This window comes from Echeneis naucrates, chromosome 3, assembly GCF_900963305.1.
Source record: "Echeneis naucrates chromosome 3, fEcheNa1.1, whole genome shotgun sequence".
Taxonomy (NCBI): domain Eukaryota; kingdom Metazoa; phylum Chordata; class Actinopteri; order Carangiformes; family Echeneidae; genus Echeneis; species Echeneis naucrates.
In genome coordinates, this window is record NC_042513.1 from 4,470,374 (window position 1) to 4,498,199 (window position 27,826).

The window sequence follows — 27,826 nt, forward strand, 5'->3', positions numbered from 1 at the left end:
CGGGATCTCTTATTGTGAAGGAGCCTGACCGGAAGTGCACTGACAGTTGCTGTTAGCTTATTAGCAGAGCGTGTTAGCCCTGTGTCGGTTGTGATTTTCGAGCTTTGCAGTGTCGTAGCATCCGTGATGGCAGGGAGAAACCTCATCCCCCGGTTCCTTTAATATGCTCCCTGTTGAGGAGATAAAGGTACCACCGGACCAGTCTCAAAATGACCACCGGCTTCAGCTCCGGTTCCTGCCGGTTCGCGGATTACTTTGTGATCTGCGGACTCGACACCGAAAGCGGACTGGAACCCGACGAACTGTCCGGTAAGAGCGTTAGCCTCCGGGGTGAATATCGGCTGATGATTGAGTAAAGAAGGAAGGGTACGAATGTTCCTGCAACGGCAGATTAACCTTCATATCTTGTTTTTACAGTATCTTAACCTTTGTGTCGCGCCTCCATCGGTGTAAGACACACAGTGTAGGTTATGGAGATTATAAAACAGTATTAGGCCTAGCTCATCTTCCCTGAGCCTGTTTGTTTTTAACGCTAGATGTGAGTCGAGGGGATTACTGGTTTGTTTTTTCTCCTCAACGCACTGACATGCATTTTAATTCAATGTTAACGCTGAAAAACACGCCTCGTTGTGTACATATTACAACCCCCCCCCACACACACACACACCACACACCCTCAGCATCCACCAGGATCTATATTGTGCTTGTAACCATCTTCTCCAAGTAACCTCCTCAAAGGGCCGCCCTTCCCTACACAAACGAGTTCAGTAGGTTGTGTCACACCTGGGACTGTGGCCCTTTCTTCTATAATTTGCCTGCATGAGCATGTGCTTTCAATGAAAAGCAGGACTTGCAAATATATGTGCATGTGAAACCATGGCCTGAGGGTCCCTGGAGAGTCTGGACCTTGAGCATGAATCGTAGGAAATTACAGCATGGCAACTGTGGTGTTTTTTCTCTTATACCACATTTCTGGTCCACAGACATTTTGAATGCATACGTAGAAATATATAGTGCTGTGTTTGTAATATCACGGTAGAGGCAATACTCCCTGGAAAGCCACATAATTTTGTAATAGGAGTGCATGTAAGATAAACGCTTTGTAAATTTATAGTTATTGCTAAATGTTAAGGTACCACTATCTTGGGACTGCTGCTACAGCAGGTTAAGCAATTATGAAGAATACATTTTCAAAAGGTAAAAGAATGAGAGCGAAATATTTACAGAGCTTGAAATTAACCAATGTCGTTGATGGAAATTCATCTGAAAGTTGGTAACAAACTCAGCAATCTTATTTAACGGTCAGAAATATATTTCTAATCCCCTGTAATATGTATCAATCTGTGCTTTTTCTCAAAAACTTTGTATTATAAACACATTAATTGGGGTATTATCCACTTGTTTGTCCTCACGGGCTTCGCTATATCATGGGTGTTGCATATTAAACAGAAGAATACCTCCCTGCTTTGGAGGGTTATTTCCTCTAAACTTTGCCTTTTAGTATTTCCAACACTGAAGGCATTTGGGCCATGACATATAGCTTTACTATCTTTATATTTTTGGATTAGTAAAAATTGAATTGCCGCTGTACAAAGACTCCTATAGATAAGGTGAAACAGTCACTATGAAAATCATCTTGGTTATACATGATGACTGATAGAAGGTGCAGGCATGTGACAGGATATGTTACCATAACTGCAGGTTTCAGCTCTAAAGACTGGGTCAAATAGCCAGGTATTGTTCATGTTTTACATTGCATTTCCTTTGAGGATGGAATCGTGCTACAGACTGAAATATTTTCATGATTACATATTGTCTGATCTGTAGAAGACTGGTTTAGACTTGATGGATATTTTATCATTTTGAGTGTAGGTTAACATTTGACTACAACACTTCCTTCACAATGTCGGGGCATTCCACAGCATCACATATACTCATGAAATATCCCTGGGGCAAACCCTGAATGTTGAAAGGAGCATTAAGGTCAACAAAGACACAAAGTGATAACACTGCATTTGGACTAATCTTGTGTTAATAACAGATAAAGATATAGGAAAGTCCAAATTTTTGTCATTAAAAGGGCAGACTCCTGCTGAAGGTCATGTGTAAATCAAAAGTACCTTTAAGTGTAGTTGCTACTGTTGACCAGATTATTGTTACAACACTCGTATGACAATGAAACATGTCCAGTTTTGTACAGGTTTAAGTGAAGCTCACAGCATTGATTATAGGGATTGACTTTAGACCAATATATGTGTGATTTATTGTGACTCAGGAGGTAGTGAGAGGTTTTTAGAGTTGCTGCTGTGGTTGAAAGAAAGTTTTTTTTTTTTTTTTTTTTTTGTCTTTCCCCCCTCCCTTCTCTAGGTTTTCAAAGACTCAACACCCAAACTTCCTATTTTTACTTCCTCGTATTAATCTTCCTTTTTACAAGACAAGTTCATATATACTTGAATTGTATGACAGAAACAGAAGTCAAGAACATAAATCATGTTTGCTTTAAGCTGAGCACAACCAGATAATATATATATGAAAATGTCAGTCTTACATCACTAAAGGAAAAATACCAGTGTCTACTTCTTCTTCAAAGGGTAATGTGAAAAAATAAAAAGCCAATATATGTTAGCTGATCAGAAGGCTGCCCTGTCTCATTCAACCCAGAGTAAAAAGTTCATAGGTCTGAAAACACCAGGTTTGTTTTTGACTTGGAAAAGACTAAATGCAGACTTTGTAAAACATAGATGTCCCATTAACTAGCCTAACCGTCACCCCTCTTGCCTTCAAAGTACATGAAATTTATTCAGTAGCTATATAATAATGTTCTTAAATAACCAGCATATTTGAAGATTTTTCTCGGCCCATCTGCATTAAAATTTAAATCAATTCAAATGTTGTAAAAACATAAGAGTCTCTGTGGTCAAACATTACCATTGTTGTGCTCCTTACTGTATGTTGCTGCTGTTTACTGCAGAAAGAGGTTAGGGGCTTGCCCTCATTGGCTGTTTCAGTTATGAGACGAAGAGAGGAAACTGTGTGGAAATTCCATTGTTACATATACATAACTCAGTGTAGTACCTGCTATAAGATAATCTAGGTGTTTGCAGGTTTGAAAAAATGCAATAATGTTTCATGTTGTTCATGTTGGTAGGTTGGTGAAATTGTAAATGTACGAAAACCCCATCAGTTCAAAACTCCTAATAAAAATGTTATGGTAAATCAACAGGTAAAGTGCTAATTCTGCTAAATATACCAATACTAGTATATATTATACATATACATGTAGACCATAGCTGGAAAAAACATGACTTAATCATTTAATTAACAGAAGTAAATAATTTGATAATCATTCAATCATTTGGGGTAATAATAATGGTTCACACTCCAATTTGAGGCAATGATGTTGTAATTGTCAGGTAATCAACTGAATATTTTGTCCTGATATTTACATGGGACAAAGAATCTGGAGAAGACACCTTGATGTTGGTGAAATTATAATGGCAAGTTCTCTTAGAGCTATAACAATTGTTGATACAAAACAACTCCTCAAATATTTCCATAGTTCTGTAAGTCAATTTTTTCTTTTCTTGGAAAAAGTGTCCAAAATTAAATTCACTTATTGGTTTAAATTTTCTGCCATAGGGAATTGTGGCAGTGACTTTTACGTACCAAAAATAAATACATTTATTGAGAAAATCCAATATTGTAATAAAATAATAATATTAATTAGCAATAATATAATGAATGGTTAGTTGCCATATAGTTTTATTCTTTTGTTGTTTTTCATTGCCAAAACATTTAATCCACAAGAAAAGGAAATCATTAAAATAAGCACAGTACCGCTTTTAATATAACTAACCTAGTCTGAAACTTTGCACACGATAACAATGGATACAATGAACTGTATCAAACTGAAATTTAAGAGCTTGAGATTTTTAACATGATGTAGAGGTAATTTACGTACAGTGTAACACAAAGAAATGACCAAAACTTCCTTGGAGCACAGTGTTTGGTTGCACAGTGAGGACCTGATTAGCATATGTATTACCCCCCAGCCTCACAGACACTGGAAACACAGGGAGCTGGGGGACAGAAGTACACTTGCACACTGGCTCCAGTCATTCAGATGCTAAATATCCTTTTGAATTTCCCAGGCAGCCTCTCTCCCTCAAACCCTTCTAAGCGAACAGATGAGGATGGATGGCTCAACATGTTAGCTGGCTTTAAATGCCTAATGTGCTTTTTCATATTTTCACACAGGGTGGTTTATCATTTTATATGTTATATATCATTTGTAAAGAGTCTTCTGTCAGTCTTTTAAAAATCAACTTTGTATCAGGAATATTTTGAGTTTGAAGATTCGGTTGAGGATGCACTATATTTTGAGCTGTACACCAAAAATTATTTTAAGCTCAGGACTTGGCTTTAAGTAAGGTCATAGGAAGTGCTTGATGCCGTATCTCTTTCTTTTTCTATTTTTTTTTTTAATCAGTTCGTTATTACGAGGTAGAAGGAGCCATTTCTCATTCCAGAACTGAATGTCCAAGTTTCTTCTATGGGAACATTATGTGGCTCACAGTTGAAGCTGATCTATTGCTTGGATGGAGTTGAATTTGGATGAAACTCTTATGGTTGAAGCATCAGTACAAAAAATAAAAATATATGGTTCTTTGATTAAAAGTCAGATAGAAGCTTGTGGGATTAAGAGCATCAGGGGCCAAAGTTAACAACTCTCCTCATCGTGCTATGCAGCAATAAATATCCAGTCACAGATATTAAAATGCAGTTATGTATGCCACTGATGGTGAGTGGGAGCTGAAAATTACAGTGTTGACAAATCTGGCAGTGCCATCTGCAGTTTAAGTAAATTTTTTAATTCCAGCTAACTATGGATGAATTTATCAACTATGTTGCTTGTCATTTAATTCATAGAAAAATAAAAAAAAAGACATTTTGTTTTCACTGCTTCTCCTTTTAGGCAACGGCAGCTGAAGTGAGAATCTGTACTGTTCAGAACTGTCCAACATAGCAAAATAAAGCAAAACATGATGTCAGCAATTAAGTTGAAATGATTAGAAGGGGGATTATCCTGGGCTAACCTTATTACAGACAATAATGAGCTTGATCCTAATGTTTGTTCTTGGTTCGTTTCCTAACATTTGGTATTTTCATATCCTCACTAAAATTTGTTCCAAGGTTGTTTTGCCCCTTCCAGTAGCATCAGAGGGCTGCTGTATTGAGGGTTGACTTTGCTCTGAATTTTCTCTTTATACAGTGATATTTTTCATTCCCTGTGGAGAAGAAACACTGATCAAGAGCTGGTCCCTATTTGGATTGTAAACTGTGATGTTCTCATTTTAGATCTGCTTTGAACACTTGAGAGTTTGCATTCCATCTGGACATGGTAAAGTGATTAACGTGCACATACTTGTCTGAAAAACTGTGGCTTTCTTATGAGTTACGTTTCTTTGTTGTCCAACCCCGTGGCTGCGAACAGAAGCAGTGTTGTTGGACTGAAATGTCTGGTATTTGTAATTCTATGCTTCGTTTCTTACTAGAAGTTCATGCTTCAAGGCCCAGTCTATGTTTTTCTGAAGAATAATACCCACCATATTCTTTTTTCTTTATTTCTGAATGAGAAGAAGAGGCCTGTTAAGATCATATATAATAGCCAGGTTCAGTGCAATTAAAGTTTGTGTGTTTATTTTCAGTAAATTGGATTTTTTTTTTTTTTTTTTTGTGGATTCTTTTCTTGATGAATCCAATAATCTTGTCTAAAAATGAACATTACAATTTCCTTAAACTCAAAGTGGTGCCATCACACTATTTATTTGTTAGACCACCAGTTCAAAATCTGAAAGATAACCAGTTTGTCATCAGGAGAGACAAAGAAAGGCATTAATTACTGTCCAAAAAAATGGCTCATCCTTTTAGTCAGTGGCTTAATTAATTAAAAGTTTCAGCTCCAAAATAAGTGTCTTCTGAGGAATCTTGTAATAAGTGGAAATATAAACTGACAAACCTTTTTCATAATTTCATAATTGAGAAAACCTCTCATTGTGTCATCTGTATGCTGAAGCTGAGAGTGAGTGCTCATGTTCTGTCAGTGCAGCATCCTCTGGGCGCAAATGTGTTGATGTTTTTGCTGCTGAGTTATATATTAAGAGTCTTCTTCACCACATTCAGCTGCAGTCAGCCAATATGAGTTGTGTATTAATACAGCTTTTGAGTCAGCAATGCATCCTGCTTCTGTCAGAGCTTAGTGGATCAAGTGGGCCAAAGAGGAAGTGAAACACCTCCTGTGTTAGGACAGGGGGACTGCAGACCTGTGATTGGTTCCTTACTTTAAGGATGAAATTTGCAGGATGAAAGTCCACTCCCATTTGGAGAGAAGAAATGAAAAATTGACAGAATGTAATGACTAAATGTCCATGCCTCATGTCAACAAGTCTATGACTCAATTGAGCTGCATACTCAACATTTGCTACATGATCACCATGGTGCATTTAATTCTGGTGAATTCAAAAGAAAATCATCATGTAATTCACAGCCAGATGTTTGTACATCTTGATTTGGTTTGATGTAATGCGCTGCTGTTGTGACAAACATCATTGTGCCCAAAGTCTGTTTTCAATTTCCTTCATGCTCATGAACAGCAGAAGTCTGTTTGTTTTAATTCATGCAGTTAATGCATTTTTTTAATCCATTTAAAAAAAGCCTACATGTCTTTGCAGACAGTGATTAATCGTTACTATCGGAACCTGAATACATTCCCCCATTCCTACTTACCATGTAATAATAACATCCCCGTCTGACCTATCTTTGAGTGCTGACGTGTTTGTATTCTGTGTTGCATTCCTGGCCTTGATTCTGCCCCGTGGGGAGTTTGAATATGAAAGTAACCGACAAATTAAACCACTTAATCCTCAAAACCTTAATTTCCTTAACTTCAGAAGTTCAGTTTACCTAGAGTCTAATCTAAAAATTGCTTGTTTCTGCTCCTCAACAAATCATATCTCAAGGCATCCATTACAGCCTTTCAACATCTTTTTTACTTTTTGAATGGTGACAAATAAACAGTGGAGCTAACAGGATACTCGATCATTAATCTATTGGGATTCAGTACTGTCAGTATCCTACCTGAGTAAATACTGAACTACCATCAGTTAGTCGCAAAATTGTATAACCGGAATTCAGTTGTTTTTCAAGATGAAACAGTGTGTGAAACTGTAAGTATCTTATTTAAAAAAAAAAAAAAAAAGCAACAGAGAAGGGTGATGTAATTGGTGATGCGAGTTCAAAGAGTCATCCTGTCTTGACTCTGTGTGTCACCATGTCGTTAGCTCATTGAAGATTAGTTTTCTTCATCCCTAACCAGTCCACAAAGAGTCCAATAAGAAGAGTCCTTGTTTCGCGTCTCACAAGGCCCCAAAAGCAGCTTTAGTTTGAAGCTGAAATGATGGAGTTAGAAAAGAGATGATGCATGTCACACAGCACATTTGGCTCTTACGTGCCGGATGAATGTGAGTTTCTGCCAGCAGTCGCTTTTTATTGGTGCTAGCAAATGTTTTGCATCAAGAGGACAGCAAAAAGCATTGCATGACTGCACAGAAAGGCTCTTTTTTTGTGCAAAATGTTAGATAATCCAACTCAGCCCCAGGACCAGTCAGCCTGCAGTACAACAGCTGTCATTCACTGCAGTCAAAGCCATGGCTGTCCACTGATTGGTACACTTATTGTATAAATCTGCCAATGCCACGCTTTTATTTTATTTTTTTCCCAACATTATCAGATTGTCCAGAGCAGAGAATTCACCCCTAGAGGCTACAATATGTGTTTTCCTCTTTTTAAAGAAAGATCAATAATTGCCCAAAACATCCGCCCATTGTGATTATCAGCAAATGCTGCTCAAACAGAAGTGGAGAGTATTTGTTGAGGATTATTTATAGCTGCAGATTGATTCACATTTGCTGTGCCAACAAGTATTTAAAGCAAAATGACGTTGTAAGTAGGATTGAATTTAAAATAAACCAGTGCCCATGTTCATGATCATTATGGAACAATTATCATACAAACCTATGACTCATTGACTCATCTGTGGTTTTAAATTATTTTGCACAATTTCTCATTTTGTTGTATGCAGCATTACATGTACACAAGTACAGCATTGCTGGTTGTTTTCCAGTGCATTTGTGTTCATAGTATTATCCATGTTTGAGCAGTATGGATGTGTGTGATCTCCGAAAGAAGAAACTGCAGCATACAAACACTCTCTCTGCGTCATAACACTAACCAGCCGGCTTGCATACCCACCCAGTAAAGACACGGTGACATCCTGTGTCTGTGTGCAAGTTGTTGTGAGAGCAGAGTTCCAAGGATATGTCAACATAAATTGAGAAGTGATGCGCTGCCCATTCAGAACCAGGCTTTTAATTATATTTTTGTTTTATTTGTTGTGTAGCTTTATGCCAGTATATAGAGGCTACTAAATTCAGAGATGGGGCCAGAGGAAAATTGGCGGGGGCAAATGAAGGTAACCCTCCCACCACACACACTCCTCCCCCTCTTCACTTCAGCTCAGCTTTAACCCTTCAGCATCTAACTTGGCACATGTTGTTCCTCCTCCCCACTTCCTTTGTTACCTAAAATTCTGAGTTTTCATAGTTATTTTCTGCACAGGTGTGGGGACTTTTTTGTTTTGCACAGTCTGATTTTTCTCCTCCTGGTTTTTCTTGTCCCTCCTCCCGCTCCCTCATATCCCTCAGCAGTAGCTGAACAATGAGCTGATGTTTGACAATCACTGCTTCTGTTTCTCTCTCACACACACAAATCCAGTGCTTCCTGTGCTGGCATTGCTTGGTCAATGTTTACTCTCCCCTACACTCTGAATGACTTTTCAGTACTGCCTTGGTTTGTGCATCACTTCTGCTTTACTCTGGGCTCCAATCAATGTAATTTTTCCTTTTTTATGATTGATTTATGTTTGTTCCTTGCATTGCCATTAAAGCTGTCAGGTAGCAATAAAGTTTGGTTGACTTCTTAGTCTCTGATAAACTACATGTTGTGGACTTTTAGATGTTCCCTTTTTTGATTTGTTTATTTTCTGCAGCAAGATGCAGATGACAGCTTTATATGATGCAATACAGTCTTCCTCTCAAGACAAAAATGCTGACTTGCTCTTTCCTCTGGAGTTGTGCCTGGCACTTTCACTGCTTCTGATGCCACTGTTCTTCTGCTCTTTCAATTTTGCCTTTGGAAACTTGTGCTAACTCTCTGTCCCTCCCCCCCTTTTTTTTCCCCTCTGTCTCGTTCTGTGTTTGACTTTCAGGTGAGAATTTTGAGCAGAGTCCATTGCGGAGAACCTTTAAATCAAAGGTTCTAGCTCATTATCCAGACAATGTTGAGTGGAATCCATTTGACCAGGATGCTGTTGGCATGGTATGATATTTACACATGACATTTAAATATGGCACAATTAATATGAATATGTTTCCATCATCATAATAAATGTTTTATGCATTGGAAAATTAAAAATTTTAATAAATGACACACCAAACAGCACAGACATGCAATATTAGTAATTACTTGATTTAAACATTTTGAGGAAATATGTTTTTGTATGTTTGCATGATATAATGACTTTAACTTGAACTCCAATAGAGCAAGGATGGTTGGTTACAGGATATCTTTTTTAAAAGCTTGCGATCTGTCCTTTGGATGGAGCCAGTCTATTCGTTTCTTTTTCTTTGAACTTACTAAACAGACATAAGCAGAACTGAATGTTTCAGTATGGCAGAGATATAGCTGCTTTACATTTTCTGTATTCAACACTGAATTAATAACTGATGTAGTCTTTTGTCCCTCTGATGTCCTGTCTGTCCCTCCCAGCTCTGTATGCCAAAGGGTCTGTCATTCAGGACCCAGGTTGATTCGCGGGAGCCTCAGTTCCACTCTTTTATTATCACCAGAGAGGACGGCTCTAGGACCTATGGCTTTGCCCTCACCTTCTTTGAGGAGGTGACCAGTAAGCAGATCTGCAGTGCCATGCAGACACTTTACCACATGCACAATGCGGAGCAGTATGACATCTTGCACACTCCAACCTCACCACAAGGACTTGAGGATCAGCTACGTCAACACACTCAGCCTCGTCCCATGCTCCATGCTGCACCAGCCATTTCCCGACTGCAGCGGTTCAACTCGTATGACATCAGCCGTGACACACTGTATGTGTCAAAGTGCATATGCCTGATAACACCCATGGCCTTTGCTCAGGCCTGTAGGAAGGTGCTGCAGCAGCTTCACCAAGCTGTTACATCCCCTCAGCCCCCACCACTCCCACTGGAGAGCTACATTTTCAACATCCTCTATGAGGTGCCGCTGCCACCCTCGGGGCGTTCCCTCAAATTCTCAGGCGTCTATGGGCCTGTGGTGTGTCAGAGGCCGAGCACATCTGAGCTTCCTCTCTTTGACTTTGCCATCAGTGAAATGTTTAACCTGCTGGGTGTGGAGAATGTTCTGCAGCTGTTCACCTGTGCACTGCTTGAGATGCAGATACTTCTTTACTCACAGCGTAAGTAGCTGGTCTGCTCTTCTTTCACTCAATGCTATCATGTAACCTTAGGCATCCAGTTCCATTCCTCCACTTCCGCTTCTTTGAATTACAGCAAAACTGAGCCCACCGTACCCATACCCTTCTACCTCAGATATCAGCTGTTCTGCGAGGTCATGTGATTCTATTAGCAGTGGGAATCTCAAGAGACATATCAGTGCCCTGATAGTGAGACTAGATGTTTGTCAGGGGATCTGGTTCTTGCAAGCTGAGATAGCCCAAAGGGTATCTTCCCCGTTTTTTAAAATTTTAGGTGGATGGGAAATCACTTACTATTTAAAAGATAACTTAACTTTTCAGTAACATTATAGTTGCTTTGTAGATGTTTTTTCTTATTTTTCATTTAGTTGTTTAACTGTAAAAACTAGTTCATATTCATATTGGTCATATTTTATTAACATTCAGAGGCAAGTCAGTCATCGTTGAGAGGGGCTGATAAGATTCTTTAAAAAGTGTATTACACACTGGTGACCAATCCTGGCAGGACATTGATATCAATGTTAGACCATCTGCTTCAAAACAGAAAAAGTCCATTAGAAACTTTAGCCTTAAGAATGCATATTATATAGCCATAAAAACAAAAACCCAAAGCTACCACGTTTGATATGCATGGCAGAACTATAATCCAGTAGATTACATAACCTGTGAGAGTGTTTCCATTATAGTGATGCGGTGAGAGTACCAGCCTGAGTAAATGTTACTCAGTACCCTCAATAATTAGAGGCAGCACTAACTGCCAGGGCTCACATGTAAGAGGCTTTTCATGTGAAAGTTGCTATGCAAGTTCATGGGCAAGGCAAGCCATTTCTATTGGGTGCAATTTGTCTTGAGTGTGATTCTTCAGGCCAAACACAAAGAAAAGGTTTATCGTGGGAAGTATCTTTTCATGACTAGTAGTTGTGCATTCAGTAGTCAGTCGATTAATACCAACCAGATTAGGATCTTAGAAAAGATGGATTTCATCAGTGTGTGTGAATGTGCGCGAGGAGTATCAAGAAAAACATTCAGGTTGCTGTGTCTGGTGTGGTGATTGGATCCATTACCATGGCAAGGAAGGCAAATGGTTTACAAAACGCCAGGGGCCAGGGGGAGCAGCTCTTAAGGGGGAAAGCTGTGCTGTTGCTAGGCAACCCACAGACAGGGAGGATAGCCGTGATACAAGATGATTATTATTGGTTGGAGGTGACATCATGCTCCTTTTCTCCCCCACGGGGCTCATCACTGCATAACATGTGAAGGATATGCTGTAGAGTTAAGCTCTGGCAATTTTCCACGGAGAAGAAACGAGGGATTGTTAGGAAACGGCACTCCCTGAGAACACATACCGAGGAGAGGGATGCTCTGTAAATAAGGAGACCATGGTGTATTATGTGCTAAAAATAGCTGATCAAAGAAAAAAGGGGGGAAGGAAAAAAACGTTGGCCAGCATGTCTTCTATGGAGGCAGAATATGTTGATGCCTTTGGATGTTTCTCCCTTCCTACATAAACAGGAAGCTCGTCATGTGTCACTCATGTATCAGCTATTGTGACATGCTACAATTAAGCCATTACTTTACCATGATTATTTCACTGACATTTTCTGTTTTAATGTGATTTGTGCCTTTGAGAGTGACAGGAAAGATATTAACAGAGGAGGTGGCACTTATACAATAAACATTTCAGACAGAGCTTAAGAAATTGACTTCAAAAGCACAACTTTGAAACTGTCAGTGTATTTGTCTGTTGCCTTTAGAATCAAGCTAGTCTTTTAGCAGTTTAACAGACAATTTCATTGAATTGTTAAAATGAATCCTTTGTATTAGCTTTAAGTATATTAGAGATAATATTGTTCCAATTCACCAATGTTTCTTCAACTCAGAACAGTGCCTCAGTTTCTTTCTTTCTTCTTGAGGCTGCAAATGCTTGCTTATAAAAATAACTCTTTTGATAATCTATCAACTGTTTATTTATAAAGTGAAAAAAAGTTGTCTGATTCTTTGGTGTTTAGAATGTTCGACAAAACAGGAAATCTGAAGATTTCATCTTGGACTCCCTGATCAATCTGACCAGATTAATCTCTGGTATCTAGCATATCCAATCCAATCCAATCCAAGACCAACCAAATTTTTTAATCATTTAGAAAATTATTTTATGATTAATTAATTTAAAATTAAAGCTGTTCTTTTTCAGTCTTGATTTGGCCTACAAAGGTATGCGTATTTGCTGTCTCAGTACAGTAACATATCTGCCGGAAGTGTAAAATACATCACTTTCACCTCTTGTATTATCTTCTGATGAAAGGAAATTATTACTTGGTCAAAATCAGCGTGTCCATTGCCACCATGGGGTTAGGGTTATTCTATTTAAATGAGCTCAGTACACAATTTGTCCATCTCGCTATTCAGAATAGAGGTGTAAGATCTACAGTCTTAGCTTGCTGTATTGCATATGTTTTCACTCATTTTCTAAACTGAAAACTGTTTTGAGGGTGGACTTTTTGGTTGTTGTTGGTTTTTTTTTTGTTTTTTTTCCCCCCCTTTCTCAAATTGACATGTGTAAGCAACAGTATGTGACTCTGAGTTGCATTGAAGTGTTTCCGTTGCTTGATAACCTAGTTTAAGAGCAGAAGTGTGATGTTCGTATTCTCATCTCTGTCATGGGAGAGGAAGCTGCTGATAGGAGAGGGGAGGGCTGGCCAGGGAGTGAGCCAGCACATGACCAAATGAAGGAATGGTATTTATTTTGTCAACATAACAGGAGACTGGGAGCTGCTGCTCCTGAATGTACAGTAGGTGTCAACAGGATAGCGCAGGAATGTAGATGAGAGCTGGATGCATATTTGCATGTATGCCAGTTGACTCAAGTGTGAAATCCTGAACATGAAGGAGTGTTGTTGTGTGGAGTCATGACAAAGGAATTCAGCATAAGCCAAGGACCAGCTGACTGTAGCTGGAGTCTGAATCTGCCAAAGGGGCTCAGCCATAGAGCTACTTCAGAGGGCCTTCTTTTTTAAAATGAAATGGTTTAGCCTCAGACCAAACTGATAGTGTGTTCATGCAGACACCAGTTTGAAAAATTGAGGTTTATCACACATTTATGTAAGTAGTTCTTGTGCAGTGGTAATACAGAATGGCAAATAGAACCAAAGTTAACACCATAGGAGGTTAGACACAAACCCTGAGTCACACAAGACAGAAGAGAATTTATGTTCCTACAGCCAGTCAGGGATATTCCAGCTGGTCATTCTCTTATTGATCTCATTCCCATTGCAAGAGGAGTCATGTTGCACAACCTTTCTGTCACATGCTGTTGCTGACCCAAATTTTTTGGCACAACGATGAACACTTAAAGAAAGACTTACAACCATTAACAAAATAATTAAAATTAAAGTAAAAAGACGCTGTGAAGGTTATGGTGATTACTCCACAAAGTTCATTTTTATGTGTGTGAAACAGATTACCAGAGGCTGATGACGGTGGCAGAGAGCATCACGGCTTTAATGTTCCCCTTCCAGTGGCAGCATGTGTACGTTCCTATTTTGCCTGCCTCCTTACTTCACTTTCTGGATGCTCCTGTGCCATACCTCATGGGCCTCCACTCCAATGGACAGGATGACCGCACCAAGTTAGAGCTTCCACAGGAGGTAGACACATTGTAGTGTCATCCCAAATTTCAAACTTTCTTTTATCTGGCTAACATAAATATATTTTGCATAGTTTTTCCAAAACATTACCTGTTATTTCATGTCAGTGCTGATGTTGACTTTTTAATTGGTTGTGGAAAAATTCACTATTGTAGGGTTTTCATGTTGTTTCATGTTGTAATTGTGATTTGGCACCCAGACATTTTTGCTTTATCTTGCTAGTGTATTTATTTGTAGTCAAAGCAAGTAGGTTTATCTTTACTGACTCAAGCCAGATTCATCCTTTGTGTCTCTTGTGTATGACAGTTTGACAATCTTGTGTTTTGATAGATTTTCGAGTTATTTTTGATATTTTGACTGAAATATTTTCAACTTTCTACATATTTCAAGGCTACTTAGTACTCTCATTTCTCATCAGTCGTTTGTTTATTAAAAACAATTATTACACTTCTCATTCTTAAGACATGTTAAAATAAGTCTAGTTAGTTATCTTGTTCCTTGTTTTCTTCCAGGCTAACTTGTGTTTTGTGGACATTGATAACCATTTCATCGAACTGCCAGAAGAGTTACCCCAGTTTCCCAACAAGTTAGAGTTCATCCAGGAGATCTCAGAGGTGCTCATGTTCTTTGGAGTATCTCCAGAGGGAAATATCCATTCCAGTGACAGCCAAGCCAAGTTACAAAACCTCAGATCTGTTGATATGGTCTCTGACAAGTGCAATGGAAATTTGGCCTCGCCCCTCAACTCCTTCCTGCTGAGAGAGAATGAAACCATCGCCAGGCTGCAGGCTCTGGTCAAGAGGACAGGTGTAAGTCTGGAGAAGGTGAGAAATGTGTCATACATTGCTCCAAATATTGTTCACACGTTTGGCTTCAAAAGTGTGTTGTAACTGTGATGGTAATAAATATATAATATTAAAGCTTCAATAACTGAAATAACCAAGGTTTAGATGCTCTATAAGACACAATCAAGACATTAAATAAATATGATTTATAAAATGGTTTTGCCTTCAACTTTACACTTGAATATTTCATTTATGAATTTTCAGTGAAACTAAAACTGGTTCAGGTATCTTTATCAATTGGGAATTTTGCATATTAATGTTTTCCTTCATCGTCATCATTTTCAATCATGGTTTTATATGCTTTTTTTTTTTTTTAACACTGTCCTTACATCAGCATAGAGAGCTCCCCACAGTGGAGCTTAAAGGTTATTCAGACTTCATCAGTTCAAAACATCAACCCCATCTGCCTTTAAAAAGGCTGCGAGTCGATATCTTGCCTTTAGTAGATGGCAGAATCTTTTCATAAACAATGACATCAACAAATGTAATTGATATTTCATTTCCATTAGGATTTGTTGTCTTACAGACAGTATAAAGAGAGAGTTTCTGTATGTGCAGTCTAATCAGCTTATACGCTTGGCCAGCAATAGTCTTCCGTGAATGGATTAGCTAATTGGCTGTGTGTAGTTCTCCAACTACGAAGTCAGCCCTTAGTTATATTTATTCAAATCTAAATTCACTGCAGGGTTTGATTTGGAGGAAAACTCAGTGATAAACAGATTCTTGGTGAAAGTTAATTGATGCCAACTTTGTTTGGCAGTAACACTACATACATACAGTGGTTGGCCTGCTTAGTGTGTCTGTCCAGTTGACACAGTCACATGCTAAAACAAATTCTTTCAGTTTAGATTGAGCCATTAATCCCAGATGTCCTTGACTTCCTTTCCCATAACCCTCTTGTTTTACTAGCAGCCTCTGTTAACAATCAGATACAATAACTTGAAAAATATACACTGGGGTGTACTCCCACTTACTTTTTTTCTCACACACCATTTTCTCCTTGTATTTATTTTTTTTTCTATGCATGTTTGTGCATCAATGAACCCTTGTGTACATCAGCTGGAGGTAAGAGAGGATGCCAGCTGCAATAAGGATGCTCGGGTTCAGTGTAATGAGGAGGAGCTAAAGATGCACCAGCTCAACATCCAAGTGCGCGAGGTCTTCGCTAACCGTTTCACTCAGATGTTCGCCGACTATGAGGTGTTTGTCATTCAGCCGAGTCAGGACAAAGAATCATGGTTCACCAATCGAGACCAGATGCAGAACTTTGACAAGGTAAAGTGGTATAGCAGGTTTGTTTATAGGATTGTGCAGAGTGTCTTTTTTCCACAACATGAAGTTATTGACTTTTCCTATCCATTAAATGTTTGTTTTGATGCAGGCCTCCTTCCTGTCTGACCAGCCAGAGCCCTACCTGCCTTTCCTGTCATGTTTCTTGGAGACACAGATGTTTGCCTCTTTCATTGATAGTAAGATCCTCTGTCATGATGATGAGGAGAAAGAGCACACCCTGAGGGTGTTTGATGCCCGGGTTGATAAGATTCGCATGCTGAATGTCCGCACGCCCACACTGCGCACCTCGATGTACCAGAAATGTACAAACATCGAAGAAGCAGGTAAGAATCAAAAATCAGTTTTGGAAATCCTTGAAAACCTCTAGGTGTTTTGCACTAGTTGCACCATTGCTTTGAGTCCAAAATTATTAGTTTCATCATAGTAGTAGTAGAGACAGTTAAAAATGGAATAAGGTTTTAAAGTTTACAGTGAGCTTTTTCAATGTAAGTTGAAATAGAAGTGTCACCCTAAATCAGTTTGAAGGTATGAACTTCGTGGATTCTTGGACATTTGCCTTTCTTATTTATCTGACTGGTAATTGATGGCTTGTTTGCAAACAATCTCCAAAAAAAAAACAATATGACAAAGCTGATTTTGTTGCACCTGAACCTTATACCAGTGGGCTCAAGAACATAAAGGCCCCCATTCGAAATATTTGTTCTCACCACCTCAGATATCCCTGAATAGCTCTGTACATGTGTTCCGTGCATTATGATAGGCACACTTGAGGGCATTCAAGAAATGAGGCATTTCTGGAACCTCTACTCAAGTTCAACATAAGTAGAAGACTAATTGATAATACTGTTACTATGAATAGTAAATATTATGTCCTGTAATTATTCAATTGAGTTCATTATGTATATTATTAAATGTGTCATTATTTACACAGTTTGTAAGTTATATCCTTTCTGAGACCTACATGCATTGCACATGTCGATTTTTCAAACTTTAAGTGTCCTACAACTCATCCCTATAGTGGAACTGGGGATATGGAGCATGCAGATGAATCGGCGATGATTAATTCTTCTTAGCGTATTCAATCTTCTGAATAAAGCTGTGAGTCATAGCTCTGGGCAGTCACTCTGTACTTCTTCACTCTTGTCATGCAACATGATTGCTGCTTATGTATATTTTACCTCTCCTGTTTTAGATGATTACACTGGATGAAGTAACCTATTTAAGGTCTAAACTCATCCACCTGTAGTTGCATTGTAATCGGGTATCAGAGGACTGCTGTCTAAAGCTGAATCCAAAGATCATCTGAACTTTGGTCCTTTGAGGAAAATGCATCGGTTTTGGACCTTTATACAGTTACTTCTTTGACTTCTTTGGGGGTATAGTTTTTTAACGTTAGCTTATTATCTTTTCTTTCTACTTTACAGAATTTATTCAAAACCTGATTACTTGCATATCAGCTGTGGAAGCACAATGATTTTGTTCAATAAGCACATGATGAAGGCACCCTCTAATCTCACCTCATCTGACTCTTGTGCCCATCCTGCATCTCATCCACAGAAAAAGCCATTGAGATGAGAGTATCAAAGATTGACCACACTGCACTCCACCCACACTTGCTAGACATGAAGATCGGTCAGGGTCGCTACGAGCAAGGCTTCTTCCCTCGCCTGCAGTCTGATGTGCTTTCCACCGGGCCAACAAGCAACAAGTGAATACCTCACATTAATGTTACATGAAAATGTGTGCTGATCATCATTTGAAACAAACCTTCAATGCCTGTGACCGATCTGACCTTGTGAGCTGTTAAACTGACTTTAGTTTTGTTCTATTGTGCTACAGGTGGACCAAGAGGAGTGCTCCTGCCCAGTGGAGGAGGAGAGACCGACAGAAGCAGCACGCTGAGCACCTGTACTTAGACAATGACCAGAGAGAGGTGAGAGGTCCACTTTGTGTTTTCTTTTCTCAGCTCATACTGAATAAATTCACTACTGGAGCTTTATTGTCTTCATTTGGCCTGATGTGTTCTCAATTAGCTTTATCTTGACTTCACTCTTCCCACATCCCCTCACACTTCTGGTCACTTTCTCTTTTTGTCTTTCTCCGCCTCTCTTTGCACTCATGTTCAACCACTCTCAGCATGTAGAGTGTTTGTTTCCGGAGCTGCAGCTCCTGCTGTTTCTTGACTACTACTGGCTCTCACAGTCCGTCAAGCCCTGTCTAAAGTCGGTGACTGTGGACGTGGTATGTGTTGGTAGTCCACAGACCGCATGACCTTCCACCCATGTGGTCTTTACCTCCTCCGCTTCCTTCATCACAAGCAGCTGAGCTTTAGCTGATAATCCATGTCACTTACTAGGCCATCTCCTGTCTGGGGTTCTGAGAGGTGGAGCTCATAAACATGAAATGAATCATGCAGTTGACTTTAAAGTGCTAATTAGTTAACACATTTTCCTCCATGTTCATAGTTTGCCATTTGGTTTCATAAACACCATAAATGGTCATCCCTTTCTATTTCCTCTGTTTCTGTTTAGGGATAGTTTCTTTCTTTTGTTTTATTTATATATATATTATAATTTAAATGCTTTCATTTTCATGAGTTTCACCCCTCAGAGGGGCAATTAGTTCAGGATCTGAATCATAATTTCATTATTATAATTATCAGAGCTTATATTTATTGTATACTGTCTGAAGTGTAATGTTGTAACAGGGTATGCAAACCTCCATATAATGAATATTTTAGTACATGGTCAATAACAGCAGGACCCTGGAATCATCAATCAATCAATCAATCAATCAAGATAAAAGTACCCCATTATCAGGCAGTCTCTGTTGAACAAACTGTGTGTCTTCCCTGTATCTCCTCTGGTGACAGATGAACTCGTGTGTTAAAGACTTGTTTGTACCACAACTTGTGACATAGCTCAGCAATTTGCTATGTTGATTTCTCTGACAGTTTCTTGATTTACCTGTTGGCTGACTGTGCTCGCTCTGTCTTTGTTTAGAAGTACATTCAGGAAGCTAGAAACCTGGGCACAACAATCAGACAGCCCAAGCTGTCCAACTTGTCACCTTCTGTCATTGCTCAGACTAACTGGAAATTTGTTGAAGGGTTGCTCAAGGAGTGCAGGAACAAGGTTTGACTGCTTGTGTTATTACTAATACATGCCATATTGTTTAAAATATCAATCAATGATTTAATATAATTGGTTCTTGGATGAGACTTAAATTACATCCTTTCAGTGTTTGGATGATGATTAACTAAAGTAAAAACTAATAAAAAAAAAAAAACAAATTCAACAGCAAAAGATTTTGTATTTGTTTAGATTAGTCATCTGTTTTTTTTAGTGATTTTTTTTTATCACTGCACAAAAATGAAGATTAGAGCATAGATAACAAACAATTTTAAGTAATAGTATATGTGGAGATGCATCCGTTAATGTTTTGTTCCTCTGTAGACTAAGCGTATGCTGGTAGAGAAGATGGGTCGGGAGGCTGTGGAGCTGGGTCATGGCGAGGTCAGCATCACGGGTGTTGAAGAAAACACTCTGATTGCAAGCCTTTGTGACCTGCTGGAGAGGATCTGGAGCCACGGGCTGCAGGTTAAACAGGTTAGGAAAAATAAATCTCTGTTGTATCATTCCACCACAGCTACATGATCCATGGTAACCATATATAATGATACAATTTTCCCATTTTAGGGTAAATCTGCATTGTGGTCCCACCTTCTGCACTACCAGGAGAGCAAAGAGAAGAAGAATGCAACTCCAGGCGGATTAGGACCTCCAGGTAAAGGCTGAAACAGTTGCATACAATAGTAAATAACAAATTACCGTCACACCAAGGAATTTTTCTCTTTCCAGGTTTAATTCATGATGCTGAGCGACGCAAATCTGATGGAGGTGGATCAGCTATGCCACCTCTTAAAGTCTCCCTGATCCAGGACATGAGGTAAAAAGGACTGGGGACATGAACTAATGGATGCTCTCAATAAGGGAATGAAGGATGATGTCTCTAAATTTTATCCAGTGTACCATCAGACATTTTAACGAAATGCATCAACTGCTGGTGACCATCAGAGGGCAGGCTAAGACTGCCCTCCTGTGGGAGACTGTCAAACAACAGTTTGAGAGTTTCCCGTGTTTCCATGATCATTGGTCATTTTGGTACAGTTTAAACATTCATAAACCTTTGAAAGATCAGGTAGCAACTGATGATTATTTTTCATATTACCTAATCTATTTTTAGTGTGTGACAAAAGACAAATAGTTGTGGCAAGCTTCTAGAGCCCAAGGTGATGTCTACATATTTAGTCATTGGTAAAGTTCATAACCTAAAGATATAAAAAGAAAAAATTCAGTTAGATAAAGCAAACAACCAATTTTACCAAGTAACTTTTACATGTTCACATACACACACAACCTCACACACGTCTGTCAGTGAGACTAAAATACATGTAAGTTTTTAAGAGTGGCTGAAAAGAGATGCAGATGTAAGGGAAGAAGTGCATTCAGAGAAAGGGGGGGGGGTTACATTTCATCACAGAGATGTTGAGGTTGGAAATGAGGAGAAAGAGAGAGTCATACTGCAGTCATGTAAACCAGGGGTCACTGCCCAGACCTGCCATACACCCCAGGGTCAGCTTGGTGGCATAACTTTTTCTAGATTTTTTTCCCTCTTTTTTTTTAATATATATTTGTAGAAGAAAATATTAAACTTTCATTGACCAGAGAGTCTCTCTGGCACACATGCATGTTTTCAACACCTGTGTGCTTTTGTGAATGACGGCAGCCATCACTGTTGCTATGTTATCTGTCATATCCAGCCAGCTGAGAATCCCAGGCTTGTGTTGCGTGAAAGCAGTGGAGAATAAGTCTGTGCACGACCACATTACTTCCAGCCTAATTATCAGACCCCCCACTAGTCTGACTCAGAAGAGAGAGGGGTCAGCTCAGGACACACACAGGGCTATTCTGCTAATGCAGAGACCCTCCTCCACACAAATGTCTGGGACTATGGCAATAAACAGAAACATCCTCCAGCCTTAATGAGTTATATTGATAATGTATTATCATATATTGATAATAATCGATGATATTGTCTCAATAGTCAGTATACATATTTTACAAAAAATTTGTTGATGATACTACAAGCTTTCACAATTTTTACTTATTATCAATGATGGCCTCATATTTGTGTTAACCAGTGATTAACACTGATACATTCTAGTTAAAAAGCTAGCACTAATAGATGTATTAGATGTTTTCCTCTGTTGCTGTGGAGATAACGAGCCGAAGAAACTGGGTTACAGTGAGTTTGGAGGGTAGACATGGAGAGGGGGTTGTAGGAGGAAATGGCGAGCTCTTAGCAGACAAGCTTATGGCACAGGTGGAGTGGAAGGGAATGTGTCTGGACATCGGAGGCTTGACAGTGGCTTGTAGGGATGGCATGGGACCGACTTGCACACTCAGACAAACTATGACATACATCTCTATGTTCTTTAACAGTTATTCAGGCTGGATTGTTCTGGAGAAAAACAGAGTCACAAAGATAATGAATAGTTTTCGACACTGACATGGATATATACTGAGGCACAATATATGAAAGGTTGCAGACCATTTTCCAACCCAGTCTGAATGTTACTTAAAGGGTTTTGCTGGTAAATGCAATATTCTAGTTGCCCATTAACATCCATTGGCAGAGTGCTATGAAATCAAATTAATCAGTTTCCTTTAGCATTACCTGGCCTCAGGTGCCTTCTGCATTTTTATCATCCCTTTAGGTTTTTGTAAACAGTGTTCATGGCAGAACTGTTCTTTGCAGCTGTAGAAATGTTTACACAGTTTTTACTGGAAAAATAAATCCATAAAATAAAAATTATGTGTGACATGTTTTTGTTTTTTTTTTTAAGGTTTCAAACTGCAAAATCCAGAATAGATGAATGTACAAAGTTTTGAGATGCTTGCTGTTTTTCAAAATAACCTTTTAAATTTAACAAAATGAGAACTGGGGCAAAGTGTTTTGTGATTTCATTGTCTGACATTCACATTTGTCATCTAATTTTACAGACATATTCAGAACATCAGTGAGATCAAGACAGATGTGGGAAAAGCCAGAGCTTGGGTTCGTTTGTCTATGGAGAAGAAGCTTCTTTCCAGACACCTAAAGCAGCTGCTTTCAGACCATGAGCTTACAAAGTGAGCAAAATAACACTTTGCCAAAACAACACTCTACCATCATTTACTCTCCCAGTATATGTTTACAACAAGGACTTTTAATATAACATTCTAAAGATGGCACAATAATTATTCTTACTTCCTGTATTTTGTTATCCTCGCTTTCTGTGTTTGTGGGGGAATGGCTGTCTCATATAAAATTAAGATGACCTGTGAGGTAGACATTTATAATACATTATGTCTTGAAATTGCAAAGCATCACACGGCAGTCTACCACCACATGAATAATTAAGAATTCTTCATAATTGATATGTGAGTGGTGAACTGGGTCAGAGCGAAGTCTGTCTGCCTTTGTGACCTTACCTTGTCATTTGTGCCACTTCAAACCATGAACACACCTAATAATGATATAATATAGTGTTGCTACAGATACCATTGAGGAATTAAGCCATTTTAAAAAGTAATGTATTGTTTGGATTATTTCTCTATAAACTTTTTTTTAATGAAATAAACATGTGTTCTCTGTTTTTTGGGGTTTTTTTTTTTTTTAAAGAAAACTGTACAAACGTTATGCCTTCCTCCGCTGTGATGATGAGAAGGAACAGTTCCTTTATCACCTCCTCTCTTTTAATGCTGTGGACTACTTCTGTTTCACCAACGTCTTCACAACTATCAGTGAGTGCAAATTTTAAGCCAAACGGCTTGACATTAATTTTCACTATTATGAAGTGATTTGAAATTTTCTTGTTAAATTTCTTTCCTCTCTGTCTCCTAGTGATACCCTACCATGTGGTGGTTGTTCCCAGTAAGAAGCTCGGTGGCTCTATGTTTACCGCCAACCCTTGGGTGTGTGTTTCTGGTGAGCTGGCAGAGACTGGAGTCCTACAGGTGCCCAGAAATACTCTGGAGATAACCTTTGAGGTTGGTGTTTGTTCTTTAATAAAGTCTCTTAGTGTGGAAGTGGCCAACGTAAAAAATCTTATACCAGGACCAACATGACTAAAACTAAGATTTATTATCCTTCACCATTGTTTTCTCTTCCCACTATGTCTAGTTAAGTGGGTTTTTTTTCCTGTTGGGTTTCACTTCGTGTTTTTCAGTCAACAAGCTATAGTTTAGATAGATGTATGAAATGTATGATTATTTGAGTATGAAAGTAAGACCAAGTTCTAATAAGCAACCTTGTTCTTGAATAATAAGTGCAGAAAAATTTTGTGGGGTGTTTGACACTGACATACAACTTCCCTCTGTTTCTCTCAGTGCCAAAACCTGGGCAAGCTCACCACAGTACAGATGGGCCACGATAACACAGGGCTCTATGCAAAGTGGCTCGTGGAGTGTGTTGTAGTCCGTAATGGAATTACAGGGCACACGTACAAGTAAGCATACATTGTGAAGAAATGTAACCAGCTTTATTTTGACTGGACAGTTGTCAAAAGGGGAACTTGCTGTGTCTCTCCGACAGGTTTCCATGTGGTCGGTGGTTGGGGAAGGGTGTAGATGATGGCAGTCTGGAGAGGATTCTGGTGGGAGAGCTAATGACCCCCAGCACAGATAATGATGAAAGGATGTGCCGGACACCCCCAATGCAGCAGTCCCCAGGGATGATGAGGAGGTTTGTTACCATTTCGCCAAACAGCAAACCAAGTAAGTCCCTAAGCCTCAAGGACGGGAGTCATCCATGCAAACTCATGAACAACAGCAGAGTGTAGACAGTTTGTTACATTGTTACATAGTTACTCAATTACTCCTCTTCATTTTGCTAAATTTGAAATTTCTGAGAAGCACAAGAAGCAGTTCTCAGAATTTTTGTGCTCATTGTTGCTTGAAGAATTGTTCTGAAAATAAAAGGCACAAATGAAAGAATATACTTAGAAGATAGAACCTGGATTAGGTGTTTTTATCTGTATGTTTTGTCTTACTGCATCACTCTCTTTTTTGTTTCTGCCAGAGTTAAACACAGGTCAGATCCAGGAGGGAGTGGGAGAGGCTATCAATGGAATTGTGAAGCACTTCCACAAGCCAGAGAAGGAGGTGAGAGACAGCAGACCAGACATTCTCCAACATGTAGTTCTATTATTCATCACATATGAAGAAAAGCAGCTGTCTGCTCTGAGGGTCCCTAAACCCTTCAGTAACTGTGGGCTGTGTGGTATCTTTCATATTGCTAACAGATTTTAAAGGTGAATTCTTATTAGTTTTCTGACATTGACATCTTTTTCTGGCCCAGAATGATGTTATATATTTTTCTTGTTCTAGAGGCATTTACTATGAAACACCCACACAGATAATGATTACTTATTAAAGCAGTTAGATAATTGTAATTTAAAGGAGATACCTATTGAAGATTTTTGAAGTGGGTTTTTTTTTATTTTGTTTTGTTTTGTGTGTGTACGCCCGCTTGTGTGTGTTTATTGCTCATACTCTTTGCAGTACTAGCATCATCCTTTTCATTACAAACAACCCAGAACCTTCTTAAAACACCTAACTAGATGCTGCATCACTCAGTATCTACAGACCACTTTAAAATTACCCCTCACTAACCAGGATTCTTGAAAAAATTATTTCATCTAAACATAGCGTACTTTGACTAAAACAAAATCTTAGATACATTTAAATCATTCTGTGCTACTTTAAGTTAATCCTAACTTTGAACACAGAACTGATTGTGTATTAACAGTCAGCCTCCAGTCTAATTGAATAGATAAATAAATATACAATTTTTTGTTTGCTTTTGTTTGTTTTTGTGTCCATTACTGTTTCATGACTGATTTTAAATTTAGACTTTTTTTCTTGGATGTTTACAGCGCATTTGCCTTATTCTTAGATTTGCTCTATATATTTATTTGAATTGCATTGACGGAATTGAACCAAAAGGGCTGCCAAGAAAGAAAGAAATCTCTAATTTGAATGCATTCCTGTTGTGTGCAGTTGTGTTTGTTTGTCTGTCCTTTCATAGCAGCCATGATTGTGTTTTGAAAGCTGCAAATTCTCTTCACAAAATCTGAAAATAAACACTCAGCAGTTTAATTCAGTTGGATTAAATTACAAATGTGAATGCATTTTCCTTTTGTCATCGCAGTAAACTCTTTTAAATGTTGTTGTTCCCTCTTGGATAAAATATGGCCTGAGAGACAGCTGTGTGGAGAGCACTTAAAATGTTAAAGCTTCCTTCCTCAGTGCTCTTCCTGCAATGAAATAACATCCTTTAATTTCTCTAACTAGGCACTTTATGTTGTTTTTGCTCTCCACAGAGAGGCAGTCTGACACTTCTCCTTTGTGGGGAGTATGGCCTTGTTTGGGCTTTGGAACAAGTTTTCCAGCATGGTTTCAAATCACCCCGTCTCTTTAAGAATGTCTTCATCTGGGACTTTTTGGGTAAGGGCTAAATAATATTGCTCCTTAAATCCTTAAAATTATATTCCAACCAAAGTGTAATTGTTTTGATTATCAAGTGCAGATCCTTGAAATATAAAATAGGTAATGGACATTGTTTTGAGATAATGCTAATCTCTTTAACAGAAAAGGCACAAGTTTACTTCGAAAGTGCAGAGCAGCGGGAGGTGACGCCAGATGAAAACTGGCAAACCAGAGTGCGCCACTTTTGCCGCTTCATGCGTGCCATCAACAACACACCCAGAAACATCGGCAAGGACGGAAAGTTCCAGATGCTCGTCTGTCTCGGTGCAAGGTATTCAGGCAGCACTAACAACATAAAGACATATTAGCTTGTACAAAGGAAAGTGTTAACATTTGTTTATTGGCATTCACATTGCAGTGCAGTGAAATTTAAACAGAAGCTTTAGTGATAGAAATCAGTCCTCCCTGCTGAAATGTATTTAGATAATATGCTGAATCCTTGCAACAGTTGTGGATGAGCTGTTCTGTATCCAGCCGTTCATCCTGACCTACAAGGAGTCAGGTGAAAATGATATATCCTCAGAGGATTTCAGTAGTATCAGATATTTTAATGATTTCCTTTGGTTCTTTCTCCCTGCAGAAAAACCTGTGTCCTTGTATTAAGTGCAGAATATAATATAAACCCTAACCCTCTAATCATGCAAGACACTCTATGCACATAAATATCATTAAATTGTTTGCCAACTTATTGGAAAACTGAGTGACATCAAATTATTTTGATAATCAGTTACTTGTTAAATTGTGAGTAAAAAATAAAATGAAGTCCATCCCTGAATTTTTTTATTTTTTTTTTTCCCTTCTCATGTTGCCATGATTGGCCATGTCATTCATTCAGTGTGTTTTCTGCTTCTTCTAGGGACCATTTGCTGCATCACTGGATTGCTCTGCTTGCAGATTGTCCAATCACTGCACAGATGTACGAAGATACTGCACTGATTAAGGACCGCTCGTTGGTGAACTCCCTGATCAGGGTATTACAGACTCTGCAGGAGTTCAACATCACCCTGGAGGCTTCACTTGTCAAAGGCATTGGTATCTAAACCAAAACAACCAACTTCCCACCAGTTTTACTCAAACAGGAAGCTCACTGAGGACCACTAAAAAAAAATAATGGAACATTTTATATGCAGACACAGACATGAGGAAGGGACATTTTCTGGCTTATATTAAAGCTACCGTTACATTTGCCATATATTAAGTGCAATGAGGCTTTCAAGATATGTTGTTATTTTTATCCTCAATGATGTTGCCATTAGATGTTAAAAATATGTTTTTTATTATGAACCATGATTTTCACATTACTGACAATGGCCTACTTGTGCTATAACATTTTACTGAAAGCTAAATATTTTCATTGTTATTGTGAACTGCTGACAATGGCTATATTTAAGGGAGTGAGAGGATCAAAGGTGTTAATATATTTTCAGAGAAAACAGTATTATTTTGTTAAATGAGTCAAGTTGCTTGCTCTGTTGTTAACTCAGAATCCAATGTTATAATGCAGAGCTGAAAGCAAATAATGTAGAAGTATGCTTTATAAGTACGTGTATGACAGGGAGGTTTTGTAGAGTGGAAGGTGATTCACCTACATTAAAAAAAAAAAAAAAAAAAAAAAGGCCATCACATTTGGGCCTTTCCCTGAGAAATGTACAAGTATGCAAATCTTTTACATGAAATACTTTCTGCAGAGAAAATGACCCTACTTGCATGATAGTGAGATCTGGCTCAAGACTGTATCCAATAATGGACAGTAATATTTAGTTGGATGAAGGGGAGAAAAAAACGGACAAACACGTTTTTAGTTTGTGCTCCAGACACAAGTCCTCCAAGTGATGCTTGTCCCAACAAAGTTGATCACAATGA

At 38.6% G+C, this 27,826-nt stretch overlaps 1 protein-coding gene across 4 annotated transcripts; it reads left to right on the top strand.

Annotated features, from left to right (window-relative positions):
* The first annotated feature begins 77 nt into the window (after positions 1-77).
* dennd5a (DENN/MADD domain containing 5A) lies at positions 78-27,601 on the top strand. Of its 4 annotated transcripts, XM_029498322.1 has the most exons (24): positions 78-309; positions 8,459-8,530; positions 9,326-9,435; positions 9,886-10,129; positions 10,172-10,570; positions 14,045-14,232; positions 14,745-15,056; positions 16,137-16,352; positions 16,459-16,693; positions 17,928-18,078; positions 18,210-18,303; positions 19,373-19,504; positions 19,826-19,978; positions 20,069-20,156; positions 20,231-20,318; positions 22,436-22,564; positions 23,097-23,218; positions 23,319-23,464; positions 23,804-23,922; positions 24,009-24,190; positions 24,495-24,577; positions 25,798-25,921; positions 26,066-26,234; positions 26,820-27,003. In XM_029498322.1, the coding sequence occupies exons 1-24, from the start codon at positions 210-212 to the stop codon at positions 27,001-27,003; spliced, it is 3,840 nt and encodes a 1,279-aa protein (XP_029354182.1). In that variant the 5' UTR covers positions 78-209. The 4 variants fall into 4 exon arrangements, with proteins under 4 accessions (XP_029354182.1, XP_029354185.1, XP_029354184.1 ...); XM_029498325.1 differs by lacking the exon at positions 8,459-8,530 and adding an exon at positions 24,256-24,258 and having other exon boundaries at positions 9,886-10,570; positions 16,143-16,352; positions 18,189-18,303; positions 26,820-27,601; XM_029498324.1 differs by lacking the exon at positions 8,459-8,530.
* Positions 27,602-27,826: the final 225 nt, after the last annotated feature.

Coding starts and splice junctions, on each gene's coding strand:
- dennd5a (XM_029498321.1), top strand. CDS start 210: ATGACCACCGGCTTCAGCTCCGGTTCCTGCCGGTTCGCGGATTACTTT. Junction 10,571..14,044: donor GATACTTCTTTACTCACAGC/GTAAGTAGCTGG, acceptor TGTGTGAAACAG/ATTACCAGAGGCTGATGACG. Junction 16,694..17,927: donor TACAAACATCGAAGAAGCAG/GTAAGAATCAAA, acceptor TCTCATCCACAG/AAAAAGCCATTGAGATGAGA.